Source organism: Podarcis filfolensis (genome assembly GCF_964270895.1).
Source record: "Podarcis filfolensis genome assembly, chromosome: 16".
In the NCBI taxonomy this organism is placed as follows: domain Eukaryota; kingdom Metazoa; phylum Chordata; class Lepidosauria; order Squamata; family Lacertidae; genus Podarcis; species Podarcis filfolensis.
This window is the reverse complement of record NC_139620.1, coordinates 25,937,671-25,964,133: the sequence shown is the minus strand read 5'-3', so window position 1 is coordinate 25,964,133 and position 26,463 is coordinate 25,937,671. Positions and strand designations below refer to the sequence as shown.

General features: G+C 46.5%; 1 protein-coding gene across 6 annotated transcripts in view; it reads right to left on the bottom strand.

The window, feature by feature from the left end:
* LIMK2 (LIM domain kinase 2) overlaps positions 1-23,731 on the bottom strand; it is a 53,733-nt gene extending 30,002 nt beyond the window's left edge. For 3 of the 6 annotated variants that reach the window (XR_014542396.1, XM_083590169.1, XM_083590170.1), the window contains exons 1-2: positions 23,361-23,731; positions 16,946-17,045 (exon numbers count right to left, since the gene is read on the bottom strand). Coding sequence is in view for 4 of the 6 variants with exons in the window: in XM_083590169.1 (XP_083446295.1) it covers positions 16,946-17,045; positions 23,361-23,403 (143 nt within the window). In the remaining 2 variants the exon portion in view is untranslated. Of the gene's footprint in view, positions 1-2,085; positions 2,493-16,945; positions 17,046-23,360 lie in introns of those variants that run through there. The other 3 variants (XM_083590172.1, XM_083590173.1, XM_083590171.1) reach the window with 3 other exon arrangements.
* Positions 23,732-26,463: the final 2,732 nt, after the last annotated feature.

Below are 26,463 nucleotides of genomic sequence, written 5' to 3'. Positions count from 1 at the left end.
CTGTGCTGCTTTATCTACAGAGGTTGCACGTTACAAATTCTAGGAAGCTGAGGAAAGTTGAAAGGGGGCTGCTGCTGCTGCAACACGATTCTGGGGGAAAGGTGAGGGGCTGAGGCGCGTTAAGAAAACCCGTCCCTTGCGACGTCACAGTAAACAAATCCAGGCAGGGCAAATTCACAGAAGAAGTCCGCCCAGGCCTGCAGAAGCCCAGTGCACATTCCCAAGGCTGCTTCAGAATGTGAGTGAAATTCCGGCTCAGAAATAACAAGTGCTTTAGCTTCACACACAGCTATGCGCTGCATAGAATCACAGAGCTGGAAGGGATCCCAAGGGTCATCTAGTCCAACCCCTTGCAATGCAGGAATCCTTTGCCCAATGTAAGGCTCGAACCCACAACCCTGTAAGAGTCTCATGCTCAACTGACACAGCAGGATTACGGTGCTGTTCCTAAGTGTTCAAAGCACACCGTGTGAGTATTTCCACAATCATTACAGTCACCATGTTAAGGCAGACCCTATTTCAGATGGGAATGAGGAGTGGCTCAGAAATGATAGCTTGCCTAAGTCCACACCCTCACTCAAGAAGCTCATGGCTAATGTTGGTTTTTTTAAAAATAAAATCTAAGTACTTGCTCTCTTGCAGATTACAAAGTCATAGGAAGTTGCCTTATCCCAAGTCAGACCATTGAACCATCTAGCTCAGTACTGTCCACACTGACTGGCAGCAGCTCTCCAGGATTTCAGGCAGGAATCTTTCCCACTTCTACATACAGATGGAACTGGGGGCCTTTTGCCTGTGATGAAATAAATGCTTCTGAGTCTGTCCTGTGTCAGAAGCACATTCCTGAAGCAGCTGCAATTAAAGTGGGGGGAGGAGAGGAGCAGGCACACAAGGGGAATGGGAGGCATATTCTAACAGACACTGGATAACTTTTATGCTAACTGTGTAAGAAACTAATGCCCACCTGACTGCTCGGAACTGCCGAACTGGCACGGCTGCAGGTGCTCCATAGTATTTGTTCCAGGTTTGTAAGAAATCGATCTATTAGAACTCACTGTCTATTGACATCTGGCGGGTGCATTCCTTTAGGTGCCTGCTTAAAACGTTTTCATTCAGGCAAACCCATCCAGACATGTTGGCATGTGTTTTTAAAACTGTCTGTCAGCGCCTTAACTGTTTGCTTTAATTATATTTTGAAAATTTCAAAATACCTATTTTTAACTTTGCTTTCCATTGACCATTTTAACGCTTGCTTTATTTGTTTGCTTTTGTGCAAACTGCTTAGGGGTTCTGTTTACAAATCAGGTGGCATTTAGATTGTTAGGTGAATAAAATGAAACAAATAAAGTAACACACACCATAGGGAGGGATCAAGTCCTAAAAGCAGATTTCCCAAGTTCTTCCTAACCATTTGCATGTCTGCCTTGTGGCACCCAATTTTTTTTATGAGATTCCAACACAATTTACCCGCCTCACCACTAGCCACAAGTTTCACTCGCTTCCTGGAGAACAAACCCCTCAAGGTGGGAGTTAAGGGCTTGGCGGCTGGTGCTCACTTGAAAGACAGGCTTAAAACAAGCAATAATCCAGGAGGCAAGGGGGCTGCTTTGGAAACGAAAGAGGTTTATGGAAACCCGGCTCAAAAGCTATACAGTACTCAGCTCATCCATGCATCTGAAATCCGATAGGTATGGCACCAGCTTGAATCACTCCTACAGTCTCTGACTTAAACTGGCCCCAAGTCACCCAGCGAACTTTATGGCCACAAGGTCTCTGTTAGATGACAACTGCCTTCATTTAACACACCACACCGGCAAACAAGATGTGAGGCTTCAGGTGCTGTAAGTTGAAACACAACACACACCCCCAAATGAACCTGCAAACGCTGCTAGCAACCTATCATGTCTCACCCCACCTTAAGCAGGTAAGAAAGCATACAGACTGTGCCCTCCTAGCTGAAAGATTTCTACCAGGCAGGTAGGTTACTGGGTAGAAACACACCTAACAGCGTAGGAGTGGGGCGAGGGGTGGTGGAGAGGAATCTGCCCCCCACTGCCCCCCGGCCACATACTGAACATGGCTTACCGAAAGGGCTCCTTTGGAAGGAAGGAAGGTGGAGCAGACAAGTAGCTTCCCATCTCCGGAGTGCTGGCTAGACCAGCTCAGACGCAAACCTGTTTGACGGCTTCTACCGTGCAGCCAAGACGGCCATGGAAAAGGGTTCACTTTGCCTCCTGCCGATTCGGGTGCCTCGCTGCTGCTGCTGCTAGCGCAGGGGAGTGCCAGGTCCTGGGCGGGTTGCTCTCCGCTGGGATTCCCCTGGCTCTCATGGTCGCAAGGGGAGCAGCAGCCTTAGGAGGAGGCTGTTTCAACTGGGAGCCCCTCAAGGGAGAGCAGTGTCATTAGCCTTGTGCCCGCCCAAGGCTAGAGCAGTTGTTGTCATGCTTCCTCCTCCTCCTCCTCCAGTTCTAGCCCAAGGGTAGAGGGTGGAGGGAACAGGAGGAGGAGCTCCTCTTTTCAGGAGTGAGGTGGATAGTTAACATGATTAGCAGGGGATAGCAACAACTCATTTACAAAAGGTGGAATTCACGGACCTGCAAGGCACAAACCTCCCTCCTCCGCAAAAAAACCACAAACCAACGCACCACAGCAGTCCAAAGTTGCAGGATGGAGCCAGTAATCAGAGCTCACTGTCAAGTTGACTCTGTGGTGGCGATGGTGGCTCCTCAACACCATCTTCACCTTTCCCAGCCAAGGAAATGGGATATAACCCTCAGTAAAGGTAAAGGGGTAAAGGGACCCCTGACCAATAGGTCCAGTCGCGGACGACTCCGGGGTTGCAGCGCTCATCTCACTTTATTGGCCGAGGGAGCCGGTGTACAGCTTCCGGGTCATGTGGCCAGTATGACTAAGCCGCTTCTGGTGAACCAGAGCAGCGCACGGAAAAGCCGTTTACCTTCCCGATGGAGTGGTATCTATTTATCTACTTGCACTTCGTGCTTTCGAACTGCTAGGTTGGCAGGAGCTGGGACCGAACAACGGGAGCTCACCCCGTCACGGGGATTCGAAGTGCCGACCTTCTGATCGGCGAGCCCTAGGCTCTGTGGTTTAACCCATAGTGCCACCCACATCCCTCAGTAGCATGCTCCAAAAGGTTTGACAGAGGCTTGCAAGACACATCTACACCATATATTTAAAGCACATGGTTTTCCCACAACAATCCTGGGAGTTGTAGTTTGTTAAGGGTGGGGGCAAATGGCAGCTCCCAGGATTCTTGGTGGGGCGGACCCACGTGCCTCACATACGCACTGAATGGTTGGTGTGGATGTGACCAAACACTTTCACCACTGAATACCATAGATAACGCAGAGCAGCCAAAGGAGGTGTCCGGACACCACCTGCTTCAACTTTGATGCGATGAATTTCACTTCTTATGGCTTGAGGAGGTGGAAGGGTGCTGACCAATCAAAGCCAGCCTTGTCCCTTTTGACTTATTGCATGTAGCAGGAGCCAGCTGAGCTTCAGAGATGCTAAATGCCTGTCTGAGAAAGTGTGTGGTGGGGTCCCAGCTGTGACATGCCTGCTCCTAAGGAGACCTGCCTCAGACACAGAAGAGGTGAACAGTTATCACTTAGCAGATAACATTTCCTTCCCAGGCCAGGAGCTCACGTGAGTGGTTGCCAACACTTTACGATTTCCTGGATCCATTTCAAGTGGAGATTTAGGCTTGGTTTGGGCGCAGGAGCTGCCTCGGTTGCCCTTTGCTGGAAGACCGGAGGCATTAACGCTCCTTGACCTCTCTGATACCATCCACCATAGCTATCTTCTGGAAAAGGTTATGAATCATGGGGTTGGAGGAGTAGGGAAACAGGTTCTGTATATTTCCCCTCCTTATCTGAACGTCCGATCCCAGGTGATAACAATGGAGGATTTCTGCTGAACTTTTGGACATTTATGCTTGGGGGTCCCACAGGGTTGTGGGTTCAAGCTGCACGTTGGGCAAAGGTTTCCTGCACTGCAGGGGGTTGGACTAGATGACGATCATGGTCCCTCTACAGTTCTATGATTCTACGCTGTGAGATAGGCTAGGATTTGCATTAGTGACTGGGTCACACAGTGAGCTTCACATGACTGCATGGAAGTTTGAACCCTTATCTCCCGGGTCCTAGTCCAACACTCTAACCACAGCACCACACTGGCTCTCAAGGACCTTGCTTCCCACATTCGCCCGCCGATGACGTCTGGGAAGCCCACAACCGGGGCTTGAATGTCCTCCTGTCGTTCCCTAACAAACCATCGCTCAACCCCCTTACATAGATTTTAGCACTGGGAGGGAGAGAAAGATCAATCAGGTATGCTTCTCAAAGCTGCCTCATCTCACAAGGTTTCCTGTGCAGCATGGATGCCTCTTTGTCCTAAAATCCAGGGAACGGAGGGAGAGAACTAACCAAGGCTAGTGCTATGCCAGGTTGTTTTTTTTTTTTAAATCGTACAAACCTTCAAGTTCAAGCATTCTTCTTCGTTAGCCAAAAAGGAAAGGCAACTGGGAAAGCATATCTAGTTGTGAATGCATCTCCTCAAAAGTTATGTCACCACCCATGCCTGTGAACAGTTCTGTTCTGATGGTGCTTCAACAAGGGAGCCCCAGGCTCAAATGCCATGAAGCCCGCAGAATGCCCTTGGGCAAGCTGACAGCTCTCAGTCTTGCAACCTGCCTCAGACAGGATGCAAGGATAAAAGAGATACATTGCAACATCCCTCAAGTCCTTGGGACAGGGCAATCTAAATGTGTGTTTTATAAAAACTAAATCTGTATACTGCTTCCTTGATTTAAAATTATTTAAGTGATTTACAAAGGATTATGTATGTTCCCCAGTGCTCTGACCCGTTGTGCATTACATTATGTCATTCCCCAGAAAATGTTGCCTTGTTGAATATACAGTGGTACCTCGGGTTAAGTACTTAATTCGTTCCAGAGGTCTGTACTTAACCTGAAACTGTTCTTAACCTGAAGCACCACTTTAGCTAATGGGGCCTCCTGCTGCTGCTGCGCCGCCTGAGCACAATTTCTGTACTCATCCTGAAGCAAAGTTCTTAACCTGAGGTAATATTTCTGGGTTAGCGGAGTCTGTAACCTGAAGCATATGTAACCTGAGGTACCACTGTAAAGGACAATGGGTTCTAGTTTAACCCCGTTGCATTTCATATTTGACAAGGCAACATTTGGGTGCCCAAGATGGAAAAGCCAAACGGTATCTCGAGGTGACATGAGCTACGATGTACCAGAAATCTCTCCTGCGCAAGCCCCCCGTGAAATCATCATTGCCATTGTTTTCATTCATTTCAGTAGAGCCTGCACAGAAGAACTTTCTGCTGGGGTTGCTTCTGCCTGCTGCAATCTGGCACCCAAAGCCTGCTGCTGCAGAGTCTGTTGACACATTAGGGCCATGAAGTTGAAATCCAGATGCTGCAGATTTTTTAAGAGGTTTCCTTTCAGGATAAGGGCAGGATTGGTGGCGGAGAACAGAAGCACATTAGGTGCTGGGTTGACACCTGTGGCTAAAGTTTCCTAAGAACTGGAGTTGAATTGCAAGGCATGTGTGTGTGTACACACACACGCCAGCCACATTTATGGAAAAATAACCTCTGTAAATTGCCAGGATCTTCCACTTAGCTGGGCTTTTAAGCCGGCTGTAAAGTGCAGAGTCAGTGACACCAGGGTCATAAATCCTGACACGGTCCATCTGTTTCAGGAAGAGGGAGTCTTTCCTCCTGACCATTTGCACAGAGCTCCACTGGAAACAGAAACAATGCAGTGAGTTTGCGTCTAGGAATGCACTCCTCTTTTCCATGCCCTCCTCATATCCCAGCCCCTTTTGGATTATTAGTTCCATACCATGAACAAAAACTGCCACGGAATAATTGGCAAGTCCCTTATTGGCTTCACATCCTCAGGCAGGGCAAAGAAAGAACAGCACAGAGTATTTGCCCCAGTGTTTGATTTCATGAGCTGAAATTTGCCCCCACTTGATCTAAAAAGATCCATATAGATAATCCTCAAGTCTAAATTTATGATGTCCTGCCGTGTGATTAACAGCAAACAGCACATCTGCATGAGAGGCCAACTTGCAAGAGCCCAGCGCGAAAACTATAAGAAATGAAGACAGCTAAAAGCCCTGCTAAGAGATTCCATTTGGAGTGTTGGCTTCATGAGATTCTCTATAAACAGGAAATATATTTATCATAAAACTTGATCTGCTTCTGAAGAGAGACCTGCAAAGCAGCTTCCACACACAAATTTGCACACACAAGCAAGGAAGATAACACTTCATTGCCCAATAAAGAACAAATAATCAATTTAGTGTGATTTGACATGTGCTACTTTGCCTTTTTTAGGTGCCACAAAGCTCTTCGTTGTTTAGACATTGATTAGTCCACTGCTTATAGACCTTCTAACATTTCTGAGCCACTTCCAGAAAGATTAAGCTTTACCAACGTAAAGCTAAGAAGCTTCTACAGGTGTCATTTCAAGGTCCCTTTGCCTCCAAACACTTATCGTTGCTTCATAAGGTGCTCAGATCATCATCAGTTAAATAAACTCACTTTTGAATCATTGGGTCTTGCATAGGGTCTTACATTTCTGCTCTGAGGCTCTTTTCTCATGACTGGATGAGTGCAAAGCTGGCATACAATTGCTTCCCATTTGTTTTGCATTATCTGCACAACTCCCTTTAGGTTGTGTTTCTCTCACAGGGATGAAGCCCTAAAGGGAGTTGTGCATACTTTAAAAGCACCCCCCTCCCCAAGAATCCTGGGAATTGTAGTTTGTTAAGGGTGTTGCAAATTGCAGCTGTGTTAGCAATAAACTACAGCTTATTTTTTTTTGCTGGGAGGGGAATGTGTTTTAAGTGTGCTTTAAATGTATGGTGTTTACACAGCCAAAACATATTAAAAGAAGCAACAAAAATGTACACGGAAACAGTGATTCTTCTCCTGGGTAACCCGTTCATTGTCGCTGTGATTCCTTAGTTAAGCATGGCTGGAGAGGGGACTCAGAAGCTTTTTGATGCGGCTTCAGCCTGCACCCCTGTGAGTTTAGTGAACACAGAAAGTTGCCTTACATGGAGACAGAACCTTGGTCCATCTAGCTCTGGCCGGCAGTTGCTCTCCAGGGTTTCAAGACAGAGTTCTCTTTGTCTTAACCTGGAGATGCCATTGGGGATTGAATCTGGGACTTCCTGCATGGTCTACCACTGAGCTACGGCCCTTCCAGCAAACTCATTGCAGCTCATTTCAGGGAGGGACAACACTATTTGACAGCACAGAACTCCAGCACAGTAGTGATCCTGCACCTTTGGTTTAAGAAGCTGGAAACACTAGCGAGACCTTTTCCCCTCAATTCCTGCCCCAAGGTTTGGTGATTATACTAGCTGAGGCAGTTCCTGCACTTGAATGCACAGTTAGCCCGGCAGCTAAGGATGGGGAGCCAAGGGCAGGCAGGAATGTGCCCCTAAGCTATTGCCATTGAGATGCGAAGAGCTGAAAAATGCAAAGACCACCTCCAGATGCCTCAGGAGAAGAGAGACCCCAGGCACATTCCTTGCAGTTCCTTTGGACATTAACTGTTGCCCAGGACATTCTATACAAGATCTCAAAGTAGCTGTATTACTACAAAGGAATTTCAGAAATAGACTGGAAAGAGAAGCTGCTGAATTGCAACTCATTACCAAACTTAAAACCATGGAGAGACCTGGTCTGAACAAAGACATTGGATTCTTATCTCATTGTTGTTTAGTCGTTTAGTCGTGTCCGACTCTTCGTGACCCCATGGACCAGAGCATGCCAGGCACCTCTGTCCTCCACTACCTCCCGCAGTTTAGTCAAACTCATGCTGGTAACCTCGAAAACACTATCCAACCATCTCATCCTCTGTCGCCCCCTTCTCCTTGTGCCCTCCATCTTTCCCAGCATCAGTGTCTTCTCCAGGGAGTCTTCTCTTCTCATGAGGTGGCCAAAGTACTGGAGCCTCAGCTTCACGATCTGTCCTTCCAGTGAGCACTCAGGGCTGATTTCATTAAGAATGGATGCATTTGATCTTCTTGCAGTCCATGGGACTCTCAAGAGTCTTCTCCAGCACCATAATTCAAAAGCATCAATTCTTCGGCGATCAGCCTTCTTTATGGTCCAGCTCTCACTTCCATACATCACTACTGGGAAAACCATGGCTTTAACTATACGGACCTTTGTTGGCAAGGTGACGTCTCTACTTCTCAAGATGCTGTCTAGGCCTGTCATTGCCCTTCTCCCAAGAAGCAGGCGTCTTTTAATTTCGTGGCTGCTGTCACCATCTGCAGTGATCATGGAGCCCAAGAAAGTAAAATCTCTCACTGCCTCCATTTCTTCCCCTTCTATTTGCCAGGAGGTGATGGGACCAGTGGCCATGATCTTCGTTTTTTTGATGTTGAGCTTCAGACCATATTTTGCACTCTCCTCTTTCACCCTCATTAAAAGGTTCTTTAATTCCTCCTCACTTTCTGCCATCAAGGTTGTGTCATCTGCATATCTGAGGTTGTTGATATTTCTTCCGGCAATCTTAATTCCAGCTTGGGATTCATCCAGCCCAGCCTTTCGCATGATGTATTCTGCGTATAAATTAAATAAGCAGGGAGACAAAATACAGCCTTGTCGTACGCCTTTCCCAATTTTGAACCAATCAGTTGTTCCATATCCAGTTCTAACTGTAGCTTCTTGTCCCACATAGAGATTTCTCAGGAGACAGATGAGGTGATCAGGCACTCCCATTTCTTTAAGAACTTGCCATAGTTTGCTGTGGTCGACACAGTCAAAGGCTTTTGCATAGTCAATGAAGCAGAAGTAGATGTCTTTCTGGAACTCTCTAGCTTTCTCCATAATCCAGCGCATGTTTGCAATTTGGTCTCTGGTTCCTCTGCCTCTTCTAAATCCAGCTTGCACTTCTGGGAGTTCTCGATCCACATACTGTTTGAGCCTTCCTTGTAGAATTTTAAGCATAACCTTGCTAGCGTGTGAAATGAGTGCAATTGTGCGGTAGTTGGAGCATTCTTTGGCACTGCCCTTCTTTGGGATTGGGATGTAGACTGATCTTCTCCAATCTTCTGGCCACTGCTGAGTTTTCCAAATTTGCTGGCATATTGAGTGTAGCACCTTAACAGCATCATCTTTTAAAATTTTAAATAGTTCAGCTGGAATACCATCACTTCCACTGGCCTTGTTATTTGCAGTGCTTTCTAAGGCCCATTTGACTTCACTTTCCAGGATGTCTGGCTCAAGGTCAGCAACCACACTACCTGGGGTGTACGAGACATCCATATCTTTCTGGTATAATTCCTCTGTGTATTCTTGCCACCTCTTCTTGATGTCTTCTGCTTCTGTTAGGTCCTTACCACTTTTGTCCTTTATTATGGTAATCTTTGTACGAAATGTTCCTTTCATATCTCCAATTTTCTTGAACAGATCTCTGGTTCTTCCCATTCTGTTGTTTTCCTCTATTTGTTTGCACTGCTCGTTTAAGAAGGCCTTCTTGTCTCTCCTTGCTATTCTTTGGAAATCTGCATTCAATTTCCTGTATCTTTCACTATCTCCCTCGCATTTTGCTTGCCTTCTCTCCTCCGCTATTTGTAAGGCCTCGTTGGACAGCCACTTTGCTTTCTTGCATTTCCTTTTCATTGGGATGGTTTTCGTTGCTGCCTCCTGTACAATGTTACGAGCCTCCATCCATAGTTCTTCAGGCACTCTGTCCAGCAAATCTAAATCCTTAAACCTGTTCCTCACTTCCACTGTGTATTCATAAGGGATTTGACTTAGATTGTATCTTACCGGCCCAGTGGTTTTTCCTACTTTCTTCAGTTTAAGCTTGAATTTTGCTATAAGAAGCTGATGATCTGAGCCACAGTCAGCTCCAGGTCTTGTTTTTGCTGACTGTATAGAACTTCTCCATCTTTGGCTGCAGAGAATATAATCAATCTGATTTCGATACTGCCCATCTGGTGATGTCCATGTGTAGAGACGTCTCTTGTGTTGTTGGAAAAGCGTGTTTGTGATGACCAGCTTGTTCTCTTGACAGAACTCTATTAGCCTTTGCCCTGCTTCGTTTTGATCTCCAAGGCCAAACTTGCCAGTTGTTCCTTTTATCTCTTGATTCCCTACTTTAGCATTCCAATCCCCTATAATGAGAAGAACATCCTTCTTTGGTGTCACTTCTATAAGGTCTTGTAAGTCTTCATAAAATTGGTCTATTTCAGTTTCTTCAGCACCAGTGGTTGGTGCATAAACTTGGATTACTGTGATGTTAAAAGGTCTGCCTTGGATTCGTATCGAGATCATTCTATCATTTTTGAGATTGCATCCCAGTATAGCTTTCGCCACTCTTTTGTTGACTATGAGGGCCACTCCATTTCTTTTACGGGTTTCTTGCCCACAGTAGTAGATGTGATGGTCATCCGAACTGAATTCGCCCATTCCCGTCCATTTTAGTTCACTGATGCCCAGGATGTCAATATTTATTCTTGCCATCTCATTTTTGACCACCTCCAACTTACCTAGGTTCATGGTTCTTACATTCCAGGTTCCTATGCAATATTTTTCTTTACAGCATTGGACTTTCCTTTCGCTTCCAGGCATATCCGCAACTGAGCGTCCTTTCGGCTTTGGCCCAGCCGCTTCATCAGCTCTGGATCTACTTGTACTTGCCCTCCGCTCTTCCCCAGTAGCATGTTGGACGCCTTCCGACCTGAGGGGCTCATCTTCCAGCGTCATAACTTTTATATGCCTGTTGTCTTTGTCCATGGAGTTTTCTTGGCAAGGATACTGGAGTGGCTTGCCGGTTCCTCCTCCAGGTGGATCACGTTTGGTCAAAACTCTCCACTATGACCTGTTCATCTTGTGTGCCCTGCTCGGCGTAGTTCATAGCTTCTCTGAGTTCTTCAAGCCCCTTCGCCACGGCAAGGCAGTGATCCATGAAGGGGCTTATCTCATTATACATGACAAAGCCATTTTTCACCTTCTCACCCCTTGCTTTTTCCTGTAAGACCTATTGCAGTCGTTAAGAGCCGTCAACAGGCTCATCTCAGCTATCTGCCAACCACCCATTCCCACCACCCTTCTGAGTAATACCCCTCCCCACCTTCTCACTATATAGAAGGATCTGGCAACTTCTGTTTCAGTGTATCTGACGAAGTGTGCATGCACACGAAAGCTCATACCAAGAACTAACTTAGTTGGTCTTTAAGGTGCTACTGGAAAGAAAAAATTTTTTTTTGTTTTGACTGTTGCCCAAGGAACAGGCTAGACTGAACCCTACCCTTCTCTCACAAGAGAAAAGCTTCTGTACGTACAAATTCTTTTGCGTGTGTCTGGAGGGGATGGGGGAGGTTATCGACATTATTTATTTATATATATTTAATAGCACTCACTAATAAAAAAAGAAAGAAATCTCCAAGCAGTTTACGTAATATATAACGATAATTCAAAAACCAATATAAACATTCACGTAAAAATAGTTTAAGGGTGCTGGGATCTGTAGCTCTTTGAGGGGTAAACTGCAATTCCCAGGGTTGTTTAGGGAAGGGGTATGTGCAAAAAGACAAATCCTTTTAAAAGAAACAGAAACAATGATCAGCGAAAGAGCATAGGAATAATTAAATTCCTATGGAGCATGGATGCGTGACCCATTAAACTGAGGCAGGGGCTATTTGACAGGAAGGGAGGCAGAAGCAGAGATTTTTTCCAGGCAGGAGACATTTTTGAAGTCAGCATTCACCCCACTACTGCCAGACACACACACCCCTGCTATATTCATGGCAAAGACGATAGATTTGACTGTTGTGGCGAGAACAACTGTGAAGGGAACAGCAGAATAAACCAGTGGACTGGTGCCCCACAAGCTAGCTCTACCAGGCCTCCCCAAAGCGGCAGACGTGGCTGGCAACAATGCCGCCCCCAAATAATAATAATAATAATAATAATAATAATAATAATAATAATACCAGGTCTTCACATACACTCATGGCAGGGGCAGAGCTGCCCAGGAAACCGACAGCAGATTATCAGGGAAGTGCAACAAGAGCCAAGCCCTCCAGAGCACCACAGGTTAAAACCGTAAATAAGATCACCCCAGAGGCCAAGCTGGCGGCAGCCAGGAGCTCTGCACCCGCTTGCGTTGTTAAAGAGAAGAATGCACGCACCAGGAAGTTCAGCTTTTGAAGTGAGTGATTATGAGCAATTACCCCATTATTAAAAAAAAAAAATCACATCCCAACACAGGCAGGAAGCATCTCACGTGGGACACCCGGGGCTTATCTTGAAAGGGTATCAAGCCGACAGGGCCCACCTGCCCCAGAAGACAAAGGCAGAGAAAAGATTGTAAGGCAGAGCGACCCAGTTTGCTGTATCCCAGCTTCAGCCTTACCCAAGCTGGTGCCCTCCAGATGTGTTGGACTACAGCTCCCATCAGACCTAACCTGACCTGTGATTGCCAAGGTGGGTGGGCATTGGGAGTCAGAAATATCCTGAGGGTGCCAGATAGAATCATCCCATTGTGGAGTTTGAAGGCACCCCCAAGGGCAGGCTTCCTCAAACTCAGCCCTCCAAATGTTTTTGGCCTACAACTCCCATGATTCCTAGCTAGCAGTACCAGTGGTCAGGGATGATGGGAATTGTAGTCTCAAAACACCTGGAGGGCTGAGTTTGAGGAAGCCTGCCCAAGGACAATCTAGTCCAACACCCTACAATGCAGGATTCGCAGCTAAAGAACTCCAGACAGAAGGTCATTCAACCTCCACGTAAAAACCTCAAATCAAGGAGATTTGGGACAGCTGCCAAACAGAGAGTGCAGAATAGGGTGAGTGGACCCCTCCCCAAATCTGCTTTTTCAGTCTAAAGTTATTTTTCCTTCCATTAGGAACTAGTTCTGGGCACAGCATCCTACTAAGAGCAGGCAGGGATACAACTTCTCCTTCTTATGCACCCCCAACCTATCTCACACCACAGAAGTTCAGTTGCAGCCTAATCACACTGAGTTTGGCTCTCAGCAGCTCAGCAAAACAGACCTTCTCCTGCTCCTCCACCTGCAAGTGGCTCGTGAGCGCTCGCTTGTTAGCACAGCTCATGGGGACACAGGGGCGCTACCACTTGGCAACCGCTCCTAGGAGGCACACCCAACAGATTATTAGCTTGCAGGAGTTCCAATCTCTCCCCGGGGGCACATCAGGTAGAGCTCCCTGTAGCAGCCAGAATCAGTCAAAGAGGGAACGAGGGGAGAGGCAAAGTTTCTTCTGCTGCCTTACATTCCAAGGCTCTGTGCAGATACCGCACAAAGTGTTACGCCGCAGTTAAGTAAACCACGGTTTATAGCATTGAGTGCGAACCCTGCCTGGGAGGTTAACTATGGTCTGTCTGCTGACAACAAACCATGGTCCAAATTCATAGAATCATAGAATTGTCTTTAGCCTTAGACCAGCCTTCCCCAACCTGGTGCCCTCCTCCAGATGTTTTGGACTACAGTTCTGATCACCCCCAGGTAGCATGGCTGTATGATGCTGGGGCCAATGGGTCTTGGGAGTCCTGAACATCTGGAAGCTGTTAGGATGGGGAAGGCTGCCGTAGGCGGATTCACACACCACAGAGGTCTGGCCGCAAGTGGCACAAACAATGTGCAGGGCAGCCCTCTGGAACAGAGCGAAGGAGCCTGGCAGAAGGGGCAGCTAACACATGAGTGTGATTCCGCGCTAGGCCAAGAAGTCAGCTAATCCCTCCAGGAAGCCTGTCAACAGCCTCCACTTGAGTTGCCGGAACTTGCAGCTACGAGCTGCCAAAGGCTTTCCACCGCCAGCAGCAGCCTCTTAAAAGTTTGGCACGGGAATGTTCAAAGCAAGCAAGAAGCATAGAGAGGGAGGGAGGGAGGGAAAGGGGGAATCCGTGTGCTAAAACAAACAACCACCCATTCACCACTCTCCTCCAAGCAAGGAAAAGGGTTGTGCTTTTGCTTTCCGGGATGGGGAACATTTTCTCTGTTGCAACAGTTGAACACAAACTGTTTGAAGTATCCTGAGTCCTTTTCAGAAAAAGGAAAGCAGAGATTGCAGCTGGCAGCGGGATGTTGTCTAACTGCAGGGCACACGGATCCCTGGGCTCGAGTACTTGGCAGGGATTTTTCTTTTCCCGACACAACCAGGTCTTCTTCTTTTGCAGAGTGTGTTAGAACTCGATGCAACCATAAGGAAGTCAAGGACGGGCGGAATTGAGTCATTTCCACTCAAAGGACATGAGGAGTGTCCCCTGCAGCGGCTACAGCCCCTGCAAAGCCCTTCCAAGGGCTCCTTCGGCTACACATAAAGGACAAAGCAGTCCAGACAGTTGGAAAGGAGGACTGCCATTTTTTTCTCCCTCTCTCGCAACAGTAGAAGTTGTGGGCATTCAATCAAGTTGTAAGATTCAGGGCAGATAAAAGAAAGAACTTTTGCACACAAAGCATGGTTAAAACTATGAAATCTGCTCTCGTAGGAGGGAGTGATGTCTTTAAAAGAGGATTGGACAAATTCATGGAGAATAAGACTATCAATGGCTACTAGCCACAGAGACTATGCTCTGCCTTCACAATCATTATACAGCTCCTAGTGTTATAGGTGCTTTGTAAAATAAATATCACTGCAGAAAATATCATTTCAACCACTGGCCCAAGGAGCGGGAAGTCAAGCCAGCCTGCTTAGCTCCAAGGGTTTGGAGACCCTAGCATCCATCAGACCACCAGTTGCAAATAAAGTTAATCTATTATAAATGTACAAATCCCTGAACATTAGGGATCACATACCCTTATATGCCAGCTTGATCACTAAGCTCATCTGCAGGAGCATTGCTGGTCATGTCCCAAGCTAGCAAGGCTCGTTTAACAGCAAGAAGAAACCAAGCCTTTAGTGTCAGAGTCCCAGCTCTATCAACAGAGATTAAGCAGGCACCTTCTCCTTCATAATCTTTACATCTCTGCTGGAAATTTTTCAGTGTTGCCAGGCTTATGTAGGTAATTAAGAAAATATCTATCTTTAGTAGCTAGCGGGTCTCTGATTTAAATTTTTTACTTGGCACTTACCGTATATATGTACGATTGTAGTAAACCATTTTAATCTTGAATGTATACATACATATAACAGTAAAAAATGGTAACACACTTAAACCAGCACAAAGATTGACCATTCAACAGCTGCAGGTCTTGGTAGTCAACCCAGGAGGGACAGAGACTCCACCAGTTGCTGCCTCTGCTGACTAGAGCACCCCAGAACGTGGGTGGCATGATGCATAGGGCACAAGTCCATCATTTATCTAGCCCATAGCACAATCTGGGCTGCTCATCAGCCAGCCAGCATCTCTGCTCTCACAGGCTCCCATGTGAAGACGACTACACACCCACCAACTGGAGAAGGGGCTGCGGCTGCTTTCAGCCTTCCAATTTACAGTTACACAAGGGAACTTTAACATCACCCTTACAATAGGAAACCTTAGAGGTGCAAAAGGCAAAAGCAGATGGGGGAGGGAAAGCGCATACCAGTGCCTGACTCATAAGCAAACACAGATATAGTTCCTTTCAACATTAGCCATTTTTGCTCACTGTAGCTGGAAAGTCATAAGAGCAGTAGCACCACAAATGCATTTCAGGAGAACTCAACGGTTTGCTTTTTCACCTTCTCAGAGACGTGCAGCGTTTCAATTTCTCCAATAATTTTACACTTCTGGTGTTCAGAAGGTGCATCGTCCTTTCCAGCTTGGAGCAGAACAGGGAAGCACTGCAACTTCCAAAGCTCAATGAAACTGTTGTCACCACCCTCTTCCCAGCTCCAAGCTGAAAAGGAAGGTGGGGCTCCCCAGAGGGTGACAGCAGCATTCACCAGGGTGAGCAGAAGGTGGAGAACAAGCGACCAAATTATTGCTGGTTTTGCCAGAACAGCAAGAAACAGTTTGGTCAGCCCACTGTCTGCACTTGAGTGGTCAGCAAGCTGCATTTAGTTTCATTTTTAATATTTTGACCACACTTTTCTATTAAATCAGTGGCTTACAATGATGCAAAAATACAAAAAAGCAAAAAATAAAATAAAAGCACAAACTCAATTAATAACATAATTAAATCACAGTAAACACTAAAAAAAAAAAAAAAGCAAGCAGATGGGACAGGGGAAGCAGAATAAATATACATAAATCCACAGGTCAGGTCTTAAAGGAAACTCAAAAAGAGAAATGTTTTCTACTAGAGGGGAAAACAGAGAGGACAGGCCACCCAAACCCTCCTGTAGCCAGGACCCAGAAGTCATCTACTGCTTCTAAACTTCTGTAACAGTTTCCAGAGAGGTTGCAGCAAAAAGAACAAAGTGTCTAGCAGCCCCTTAAAGATGAAGGGAATGTAGTCAGACTCTGGACTCATTCACACCATACTTTTAAAACACCGTGTTACCACTTAAAAAAATCATGACTTCTCCCAAAGAATTCTGGGAGCTATAGTTTGCTCAGGGTGCTGAGAGTTGTTAAGAGACTCCCATTCCTCTCCCAGAACTACAATTCCCAGAGTTTCCTGGGAAGAGAGAAACCACTCTAGGATTTATTTGTAGCTCAGTGGGGGACGGATTGACGGACAGGGGTCTCCTAACAACCCTCAGCACTCTTAACAACAGTTGCCAGGATTCTTTGGGGGAAGCCATTATTGTTTAAAGTGGTATCATAGTGCTTTAAATGTATGGTGTGACTGTGGCCTGTGTCCTAAAGTCAATGCACTTTTTGACTAATTGAAGTTCAAGCATGGCTTAGCTGGATACAACCCAAACACCTTTATCATAGCATAATCTTGCATGGACTCAAGCCCACCCATGCTGAGAAAGTAGGGTCAGTCCCCCAAGAAAGGCATGGCTCCAGGGTTGATTTCACCTACCGGAAACAGGAAATGTGCCATGCCTCATTAACAGTCCTGTAGAGTCGCTGGCCGGCTGCAATGCTGTCCCCACATCCCAGGCACCGCCATTCCTCTTCACCTAGGCACAAGGGGCAAAGACGTATTAAGGGCATAAGTTGGGGGAAGAAAAGGCTATGCTGTCCATCAAGTCCAGTGCCCTGCTTCCCACAGTAGCTCGGCAGATGCCCACAAGCAGGGCATAAAGGCCTGCTCCTATTCTTGGCTCCCTGGCAGCTGGCCTTCTGACACATAGTGCATTTTAAGCTGGAGGTTCTATAGATATTTCTTTACTTTATTTGCCATGACACATGACCAAGGAAGTCTCAAAGCAACTCACAACAGAGAGCAAAATACCAAAACACAATGCACAGCAAACATATCCATTAAAACTATAGTGCACACTAAAAGTGTTCTATCTACAATAGTCTGCTATAAAACAAGAACATGGTTGTTTTATAGATGCTCAGATGACTGGGAGAATGAAAACACCTTCACCTAGACCCCAAAAGACAACCGTATAGGTGCTAGGCGGGTTTTATTGGAGAGGGCGCTCCACAAGTGGTGCAGGCCCATTGAAAAGGCCCATTCTCTTCTTCCCAGTGTCCAAACTTCTCTTGGAAGGGGACATGCAGAGAAGTACCTCATAGCCTCCACTGACAGCTTCCTCCTCCCTGAATTTGACTAGCCCCATCTTAAACCATCTAAGCCACTAGCCATCAACGCATCCTGTGGCAGTATCATAAAGCCAGGTAAAAGCAAAATTCAAAGTGCAGAGGTCCCCCAGTGGTGTTTGCTAGGGAAGAAGACCATACAAACTTTTTTTGATCAAGTATAGGGAAAGTAATCACCCAGGGCCTCAAATGTACTGAGACAGCAACAGATTTCAAGTGTCGCCAAAGCTGAGGGGGAACCTCAGATTTCGGCTGGTGACCAAGGTCTGTCAAAATATGTGGACCCCTATTCCTAATGCAACTTCTAACACGCGCAAGTCTCTATAGCCAGATGCAAAATGTACAAACTTAGGACTAAAGGACTCTTAACCTGGGGATTTGCTTTTGAACTAACCTCACAGGTCTTCCACACAAAAATCTACTCTAGCTACCCCATGACCTTTCTTCATGTCAGAAGTGTAATTTAGAGGGGGGAATTATTTTGGCATTACAATTGATTTTATTCATGTATTCTGATATTGTGAGCCACCTTGGAAGGCCTTATAGCCTTTAAGGTAGAATATAAACATAATAAATAAAATTGCTAAGCAACTGGGAGTCAGAGGTCCTCACTGATCTACTTCAAATTGCATAGTAGATCCCTGCCTACCTCATCAAGCTCTATAGAGAAAAATTAGACTTTTACTGTGCAAACATAGCAGCCAGCCACACTTGCCCAAACTGCCGCCTGAGCTCAGAAAGAGGTTCACTGCTTTCTGGTGATTACTCGGAAGCATTCAACAGAATAACACTGGCATTTGCCCCAGAATGCTAACTCAGCACACATGAATGAACTGGATTCCCAGAAGAGAGGTGGGAGGGCAGGAGTTTCTTTTGTGAAGAGCCAGCCCCTGAATGGCCAGCCATTGAACTACAGTAATCCTGAACTGTTGCTTCTCGTAGAAGATGCTCAGGCACTTTTTATTAAATGGGCTGTTTAAAGCAGCAACAAAATTATAATTTATCATATCATGTTATGCTACTTTATGTGATATGATTTTGTGTGTGTGTGTACTGCATTGGAAACTCTGCTAAAAGGGAAACATAAAAATATTTTAAATAAATGGATATTGTTCAAATCTCTGTGATGGGCCAACACAAGCCATGCTCTCTCAAGCCTTGGCTGTCTCAGTCTGCAACATGGGAATAACAATACTGGCCTACAAGATTGTTGGAAGGAATCCCAAGAGAACACAAGAAGCATTTTGCACACCCAAGTGTTTTATAGGAACTATGTTGATTATTCCTAACACAAACCTATTTGGAGGTTTCATGCACTAGGGCAGGACAGGACACAGAAAGGGAGCACCATGTCTCGCCAGTGAGACTTCTGAACCCTCAGAAAAGGTCTCGAGAAATGAACCTGCCAAACCCTGGCAGAAAGGGGAGGCTGCATCTGTTCATGGTCACTCAAGAGTGCTGAATTTGCTGTACAAAGTCAGGACAGGGTGGGGTGTAGTTACTAGGCAAGAAAAGAACTTATTGCCCATTGTATATGAAGTCACCACTGAGCCACCTCCCAAAGATTTTTGCCTAGTCTTGGGCTTCAGATGTTTATCTTACTTTGCTGTTACCATACCTTCTCTTAAGAATGGAAGAAGAGCCTGTCAGATCAGCACCGCATCTTGTTTTCAAAGCAGCCAACCAGAAGCCCCAAAAGGAAGCCCACAAAAAGAACTTTAGCACACCAGCAGTCTCCCCACTTATGATTCCCACAACCGCCTGTAGAGGTGGATGTTTTTAATCTTCTTAAATATTTCAAATATGTTTTTGCTTTAATTGTACTTTTTTAACAATTTCATTTGCCACCCTGGGCTCCTTTGGGAGGAAGGGTGGGACTGAAAAGTCAGAAATATTATTAGGAGAGAGCTACTGTGGCTTGTAGTTATGGATAGCCCTATCCTCTTATCTAAAAAGTTCACTGCGCCTTCTCATGCAGAAATGGTTTTCAAGTTCAGTACCACACTCCTAATCGGTTCCTCTCTGTTTTTTGCAAACAACCTTCCTATTTATGGAAAACATTTGTAAAGAAAAGAAAAGGCCAAGTCAGTATGGAGAGAGCGAACCAGTCTGGGACACCAGGGTTCAAATCCCTACTCTTCCATGAAGCTCACCAGGTGACCTTGGGCCAGTCCCTGCCTCTCAGCCTAACCTACCACACATACCATAGTTGATGTGGGAACTTCTATATCACCAGCTACCTAGGCTATCAGATCCTACACTCTTACACAAGAACAAACCCTCCAGAAAGCAGTTATTCAGCATGACAGAAAGATATGCTGCCTGTTTAGCTAAACTAGTGGTGGAACTACAAGCTTAACACCTACTGTTAGGGAGACACTCACAGATATTCTTAAATATAGCCTTAAGGAGCCTGGGAATTAAGGTCTATCAGAGCCTGGATGGCAGGAGATGTAGCAAGATTTAGGTGCCCAATGGTCACAATGCACCTCTCCCCAAGCTCATTTTTAGGGTCCAGTTTCTTTCTTCTTCCATCCACATGGATTGAGGAGTGTAAGAGGGAAAGTTTGTGTTTAAATCATCCAGCATTTTTTATTGGAGCTGTGAAGTTACAAGATCAGCAGCAGAACTGCCGCTTAGAGGTAATAGTTAAGGTCCCCATTCCTGCTACTTAGGACATTCCCAAAGGGGTGATGCCTTCTTCCAAGGAGGTGCAGGATGCAGCAATGTCACACAAACATGCACTGACAGCACATGCATGTAGAAGGCCCCAAGTTCATTCCCCAATGGCATCTCCAGGTAGAGTTGGGAAAGTCCCCTGCCTGAAACCCCAAAAAGCCACTGCCAGTCAGAAGGCAGCTTCCTTTGTTCCTATAACATCACTGATCAAATATGCATTAGGGTAAAGGGAGGGGGAACCTGTGGCTCTCTACATGTTCCTGTTGGACTCCCAAGTGCCCCAGACAGCATGGCCCCACTAGTAAGGGATGATGGGAGTTGTAGGAGTTCATCAACCAACCTCTGGAGGACCACAGCTCACGTCTGTGTTATAGGTTATTTCAACTGACACAGTAAAAGGGATTAGCAGGCAATTTCTTAGGTTCAGACATACCTAGTGCAATTCAAACATGTGGCCACCCACTGCATGACTCTGCAAAAGCAAGCTAATCCACATATTTACAATAATTCTGTTTCAGCCACCTCATTTCTCCATTGCTTACTGACATTCCTTTCATATAAAGTAGCAGTGACTGCAGTGCAAAGGATTCTGGGGTGTGTCCTAGGGAGTCCATCTGGTGTGCTAGGCCAAGGATGGGGGAACCTCTGCCCATATGTTGCTGGACTACAACTCCCATCATCCCTGACCACTGGCCAATGCTGACAAGGACTGATGGGAGCTGGAGTCCAGAAACATCCGGAAGACCACAGGTTTCCCAGCCTTGAGATAGGCAGACCTGTTGAATCTGTTCCCACGTGCAACTCCATATGCCTGCACCAGCTTCCCTCAGCAGCTGTTTATTACAAGGGAACACTTATGGAAAAAATAATTTTCAGGAAGTCTGGCTTCAATGACTGGTGCTCTCATTAGGCTGGTGAGGACTGCAGCCCAAAACATCTGGAGGACACCAAGTTGGCCAACACCACCACGGAGAAATATTTCATCTCAAGGCCCCATTTCTAGGAATGCAGCTTGAAAGCTTCTTGGCTAAAGCAAATAATACTTTTAAGTGTTGTAAGCAACAGCTTCACCATGGCTGTTGTCAACGATACCACAATCTGATGAACTGACAGAATACTAGCAGCACAGCCCTGATAACCTACATTCTGGAGATAAGCACAATTAGAGAGCTGCCAGGATGATAATAATAATTACAGCTTCCATCTAGAGAAGCATTTCTGTCACATCAATGAATACATCCTGGTGAGAGATGTTGGTCAGCATGACAACAGAGAAAGGTTACAGAAGGTGTGTATGCAAAAGGTGAACTGCCCTGTGATCTTTAGATGAAGGGCAGTATACAAACTTATTACAGTGGTACCTCGGTTTACAAACTTAATCCGTTCCTGAAGTCCATTCTTAAACCAAAACCATTCTTAAACCGAAGTAAAATTCTCAAACCAAGACACTATTTCTGGTTTTGTGGAGTTTGTAAACCAAATCATTCTTAAACCGGACTGCTCTTAAACCAAGGTACCACTGAAATAATAAGCAAATAAGTTTAGCCATTCAGAAACACAGATAGGGAGAATGGCAGTCTACATTTGCTAGCCTTAAAACTGTATTAACTGAGCCAACAATCCCCAGGTCACCTGAGCTGGAGCTATGACATTTGAGATGTAACCCAATGCCTATTTGAAAGTCAATAGCAGAGCACTCATCTGTTTTAACAGAGTGGGATTGCAGATTTAGGTACTTAACTTCAAGTACACTGCCAGCATATTTACAAGTCAGGTGTAAGTGAACTAGAGATCAGCCCAAGACCTTTTAATTGTCTTCAGCATCCATCTTGGTATTGTTGCTTAAACTAGTATAAAATTTATTATGGGCAGGCAGAAATAAGAAGCAACTGTCACCCTTTCACACCCCTGCTTGGGAGCAGCTATAGAGGCCTGCATGGATGTTGTCCAATAAAAACTACATGCAGCTTTGGAAATTCTCAAGATTAAGCATACATCCAAAATAACTGTATCTGAAGAAGTGTGCATGCACACGAAAGCTCATACCAAGAACTAACTTAGTTGGTCTTTAAGGTGCTACTGGAAGGAAATTTTTTTTTTTTTTTGACTATGGCAGACCAACACGGCTACCTATCTGTATCCAAAATAACCTTCAACTGAAAGCAAGTAAGTCAAACTCAGAGAAAAGCCAATGGATCCAATGGGCTTCAGTTACTCTTGTGCACTGGTGTCAAGGAATCTACTTTGAATAGGACTTAGGGCACAGCCGCACCATACACAATCCTGGGAACTGTAGTTTCACCCTCACAGAGCTACAGTTCCCAGCATTCTCTGGGAGAAGCAATTTACTTTAAACGTGTTGAATTGTGGTATTCAATGTACAGTGGTACCTCGGGTTAAGTACTTAATTTGTTCCGGAGGTCCGTTCTTAACCTGAAACTGTTCTTAACCTGAAGCATCACTTTAGCTAATGGGGCCTCCTGCTGCCGCTACGCCACCAGAGCACGATTTCTGATCTCATCCTGAAGCAAAGTTCTTAACCTGAAGCACTATTTCTGGGTGAGCGGAGTCTGTAACCTGAAGCGTATGTAACCTGAAGCGTATGTAACCTGAGGTACCACTGTATGGTGTGCCTCTGCCCTTAGTTGGACAAAACTCCTAGCTTTTTAAAAAACCCAACGTATACACAATCATTTATTTAAATAACTCGCTGTTTGTACCCCTGCGAAAGTAGTAAGAGAGGGGAAGAACCGGCCTAGCCCTCCCGCTTCACACGATCCAGCCCAGGCAAAAAGACCAGCAGGTCGGTGGAGGCCTTGCCTGCCTTCTTGCCATGCTCGCTTACTAGGAACACCTGGCTGTCCTTCGATAGAAACAGGGCGCTGGGATACAGAGGCCCCGCCCCGCCCCTGCTCACCTCCGCCCTTCCCCTCCCCGTTGCCCGGCAACGAGGCTCCGGCCCCGCCCACCCCGGACAGGATGAGGGAGCGCGGGCGCGCCAGGGAAAGGCCGGGCCGGGCTCCTCAGCAACTGGCTTCTCTTACCCGTTGCTGCTGCCGCTGGCGCGGCTACGAGCCCCCCGTCCATCGCCCCAGCCGGACAACCTCCTCCGAGCTTCCCCTCAGCGAAGCTCAGCCGTCCAAGCGAGGGTGACGTTATCCGGCCCCTACGGAGCGCGGGGTGGGCCACATCTCCCTCCGCCTCAGAGAGGACACCGACGACGACGACGCACCTGGACCTTCAGGCGGCACCCCGCCCCCTCCCCCCCGGCGGAGCTAGGCCCCGCCTCTTTCCCCCGCAGCGACCAATCGCTTGCCTCGGCTGACTTCCCCGCCCTCCCTCGGCTATCATTTCTAACCAATAGGAGCGCCGGACTGGGCCGTGGCCGCCCGCCCCGCTTCTGTCTTCACTCACTAACCCGCTGGCTCATTTCTAACGCCCGCCCCCTGCCGGGGACCAATCAGAGCCATCCGATCCTGCCCACTTAGCCGCTGCACGTGCAAGAGGATCCGTCCGGTGATGTCATCGCTAAGTTTCCCAGGAAGGGCGGGGGTCGGGGGAGAGCAGGGCAGGAGGTGGGGCGGTTGTACGATGAATGGTTGCTTAAGGAAGAATACCGGGAAAAGCTCAAGCTTGCACAGTATTTTCCTGTGGTATTTAGGGTGGCCTAACAAGGGCGTCACGCCAATGTTGCATCCCTTTATCCCCCTTTTGTAGCATCCTGTTATCCCAGGTCCCATTTGCACCATAAATTTAAAGCGCCATGATACCACTTTGAACAATAGGTAAAGGTAAAGGGACCCCTGACCATTAGGTCCATTCGTGGCTGACTCTGGGGTTGCGGCGCTCATCTCGCTTTATTGGCCGAGGGAGCCGGCATACAGCTTCCAGGTCATGTGGCCAGCATGACTAAGCCGCTTCTGGCGAACCAGAGCAGCGCATGGAAACGCCGTTTACCTTCCCGCCGGAGTGGTATCTATTTATCTACTTGTACTTTGACGTGCCTTTGAACTGCTAGGTTGGCAGGAGCAGGGACCGAGCAACGGGAGCTCACCCCGTCGCGGGGATTCGAACCGCCGACCTTCTGATCGGCAAGTCCTAGGCTCTGTGGTTTAACCCACAGCAACACCTGCGTCCTTTGAACAATAACTTTCTCCAAAGAATCCTGAGAAGTGTAATTTGTTACGGGTGCTGTGAGTTATTAGGGGAGCCCTGCTATTTCCCCTTCCTAGCAGTCTAGCAGGCAATCCTTCTTCCCAGGGAACTCTGGGTATTGTAGTTTTCAGGGGAATAGGGGGTCTCCTAAACTACCCTCAGTACCTTTAACAAACTACGATTGCTACCATTCTCAAGGGAAAGCCATGTGCTTTAAAATGCATGTTGAATGTACATACTGTGAGGAAGTCACCTCAAAGAGGAAGAAGTCAGGGAACATTCACACCATACATTTAAAGCAGGGCAATAATACTTAAACAAGCTTTCCCCCCAAGAATCCTGAGATATCAGAGTTCTTAGAATACTATATTCTTCCCCCAGAGCTATAATTTCAAGAGTGGTTTAACAAAGTCAATCCCTCTGCTCTGCGAACTCAAGAGAATTGTAGTGGGGTGGGGAATTCTCCCAACAACTCAGAGCACCCTTAAAAAACTCCAGCTCTCAGGATTCTTTGCGGGAGTTTAAAGTGCTTCCAATGTATGGTGTGAATGTGGACCCCCTTTTTAATTGTTCTAATGGGATTGTTTGTTTATTTTTAATTATGTTTGTCTGTATTTTAACAGTATAACTGGTTTTTATATTTTGTAAACCACTTAGAAGCTTATAGCAAAATATAAATCAAATAACAACATTCCAAAACTGATATTATAATAAGGGAAAAAATCATGGTGTGCTGATTTACTCCGCTGCCCAGCTCATCAGGGTGCCACTTCCCACGGGTCCCTCCAGTCAGCAAAAGAAGTCATCTCCAGACAAGTCAAAGAAGCAAAGCAGCGGTCAGCAGACCGCCCCAGAAGACGCTGGGGCGACAGGATAGTCAGAGGAAACAGTACGATACATGGTATCCACTTATTGCTACAATTTTATAGACTGCTTTTCTGTGCCTCTTTGCTGTTGTGTATGTATGGTGCTTGTGTAAACGGTCATGGTTCTGACCTTAGTTTGAGGCTGTGCTGGGGACTTGGGATTTTTGAGGAGTCGTTTAACTGCACATCCCAGCCCTGATTTTAACAACAATCATCTGTCATACTTGTAATAGTACATACTTGTTCCTGGCACACACAGGAAATCATAAAAATACAATTTAAAAATCAGCACTATGGTTTAAAAAAACCACCCAGAGTTTAAACTATCATAAAAAGAATTTAAATGACTGCAGGGCCTCTCGATGAAATATGCCAAGTTGAGACCACTTTGTTCCGATTTGTCCCACTCAACTGTCACCTGACAGCAGCCACTCAGCCTTCCTAAACTTGGTGCCCTCCAGGTGTTTTGGATTACATTTCCCTTCAGCCCCAGCATCACATAGCCACGCTGGCCAAGACTGATGGGAGTTGTAATCCAGAACACTGCATCATGCTACAGCAGAGAGATGGGAAGAAGGCTCCTCCAGCAACCTTTTGGGCTTCTTCTTACCCTGATCCGTTTTCCCATTCCGGCTGGTATTTTTAGGAACTCTGTACTGGTAACTAACAACTCTGGTACCTGATCTTTTTTACCTGGAATTTGCTGCCACAAATTCCTTTGCCTACAAATTCAGAGAAGGCTACCAGTGGCAACTATGCTCTACCTCCATAATTGCTGGGAATCTTAAGCGGGGAGAGTTGCTCTTGAACTCAGGTCCTGCTTGCAGGATTCCAGTTGGGCAATCTGGATGGCCACTGTGGGAACAGGAGGCTGGACTAGATCGGCCTTTTGGCCTGATCAAGCTGAAGGGCTCTCACTTCCCCCACCCACCCCACTTTCAAAATCATTTCATTCACAAGACCTCCACCCCTTCTGAAGTTCCCTCAGGGGCAATTGTGATAGTAAAAGGTAAAGGGACCCCTGACCATTAGGTCCAGTCGTGACTGACTTTGGGGTTGCGGCGCTCATCTCGCTTTACTGGCCGAGGGAGCCGGTGTATAGGTTCCGGGTCATGTGGCCAGCGAC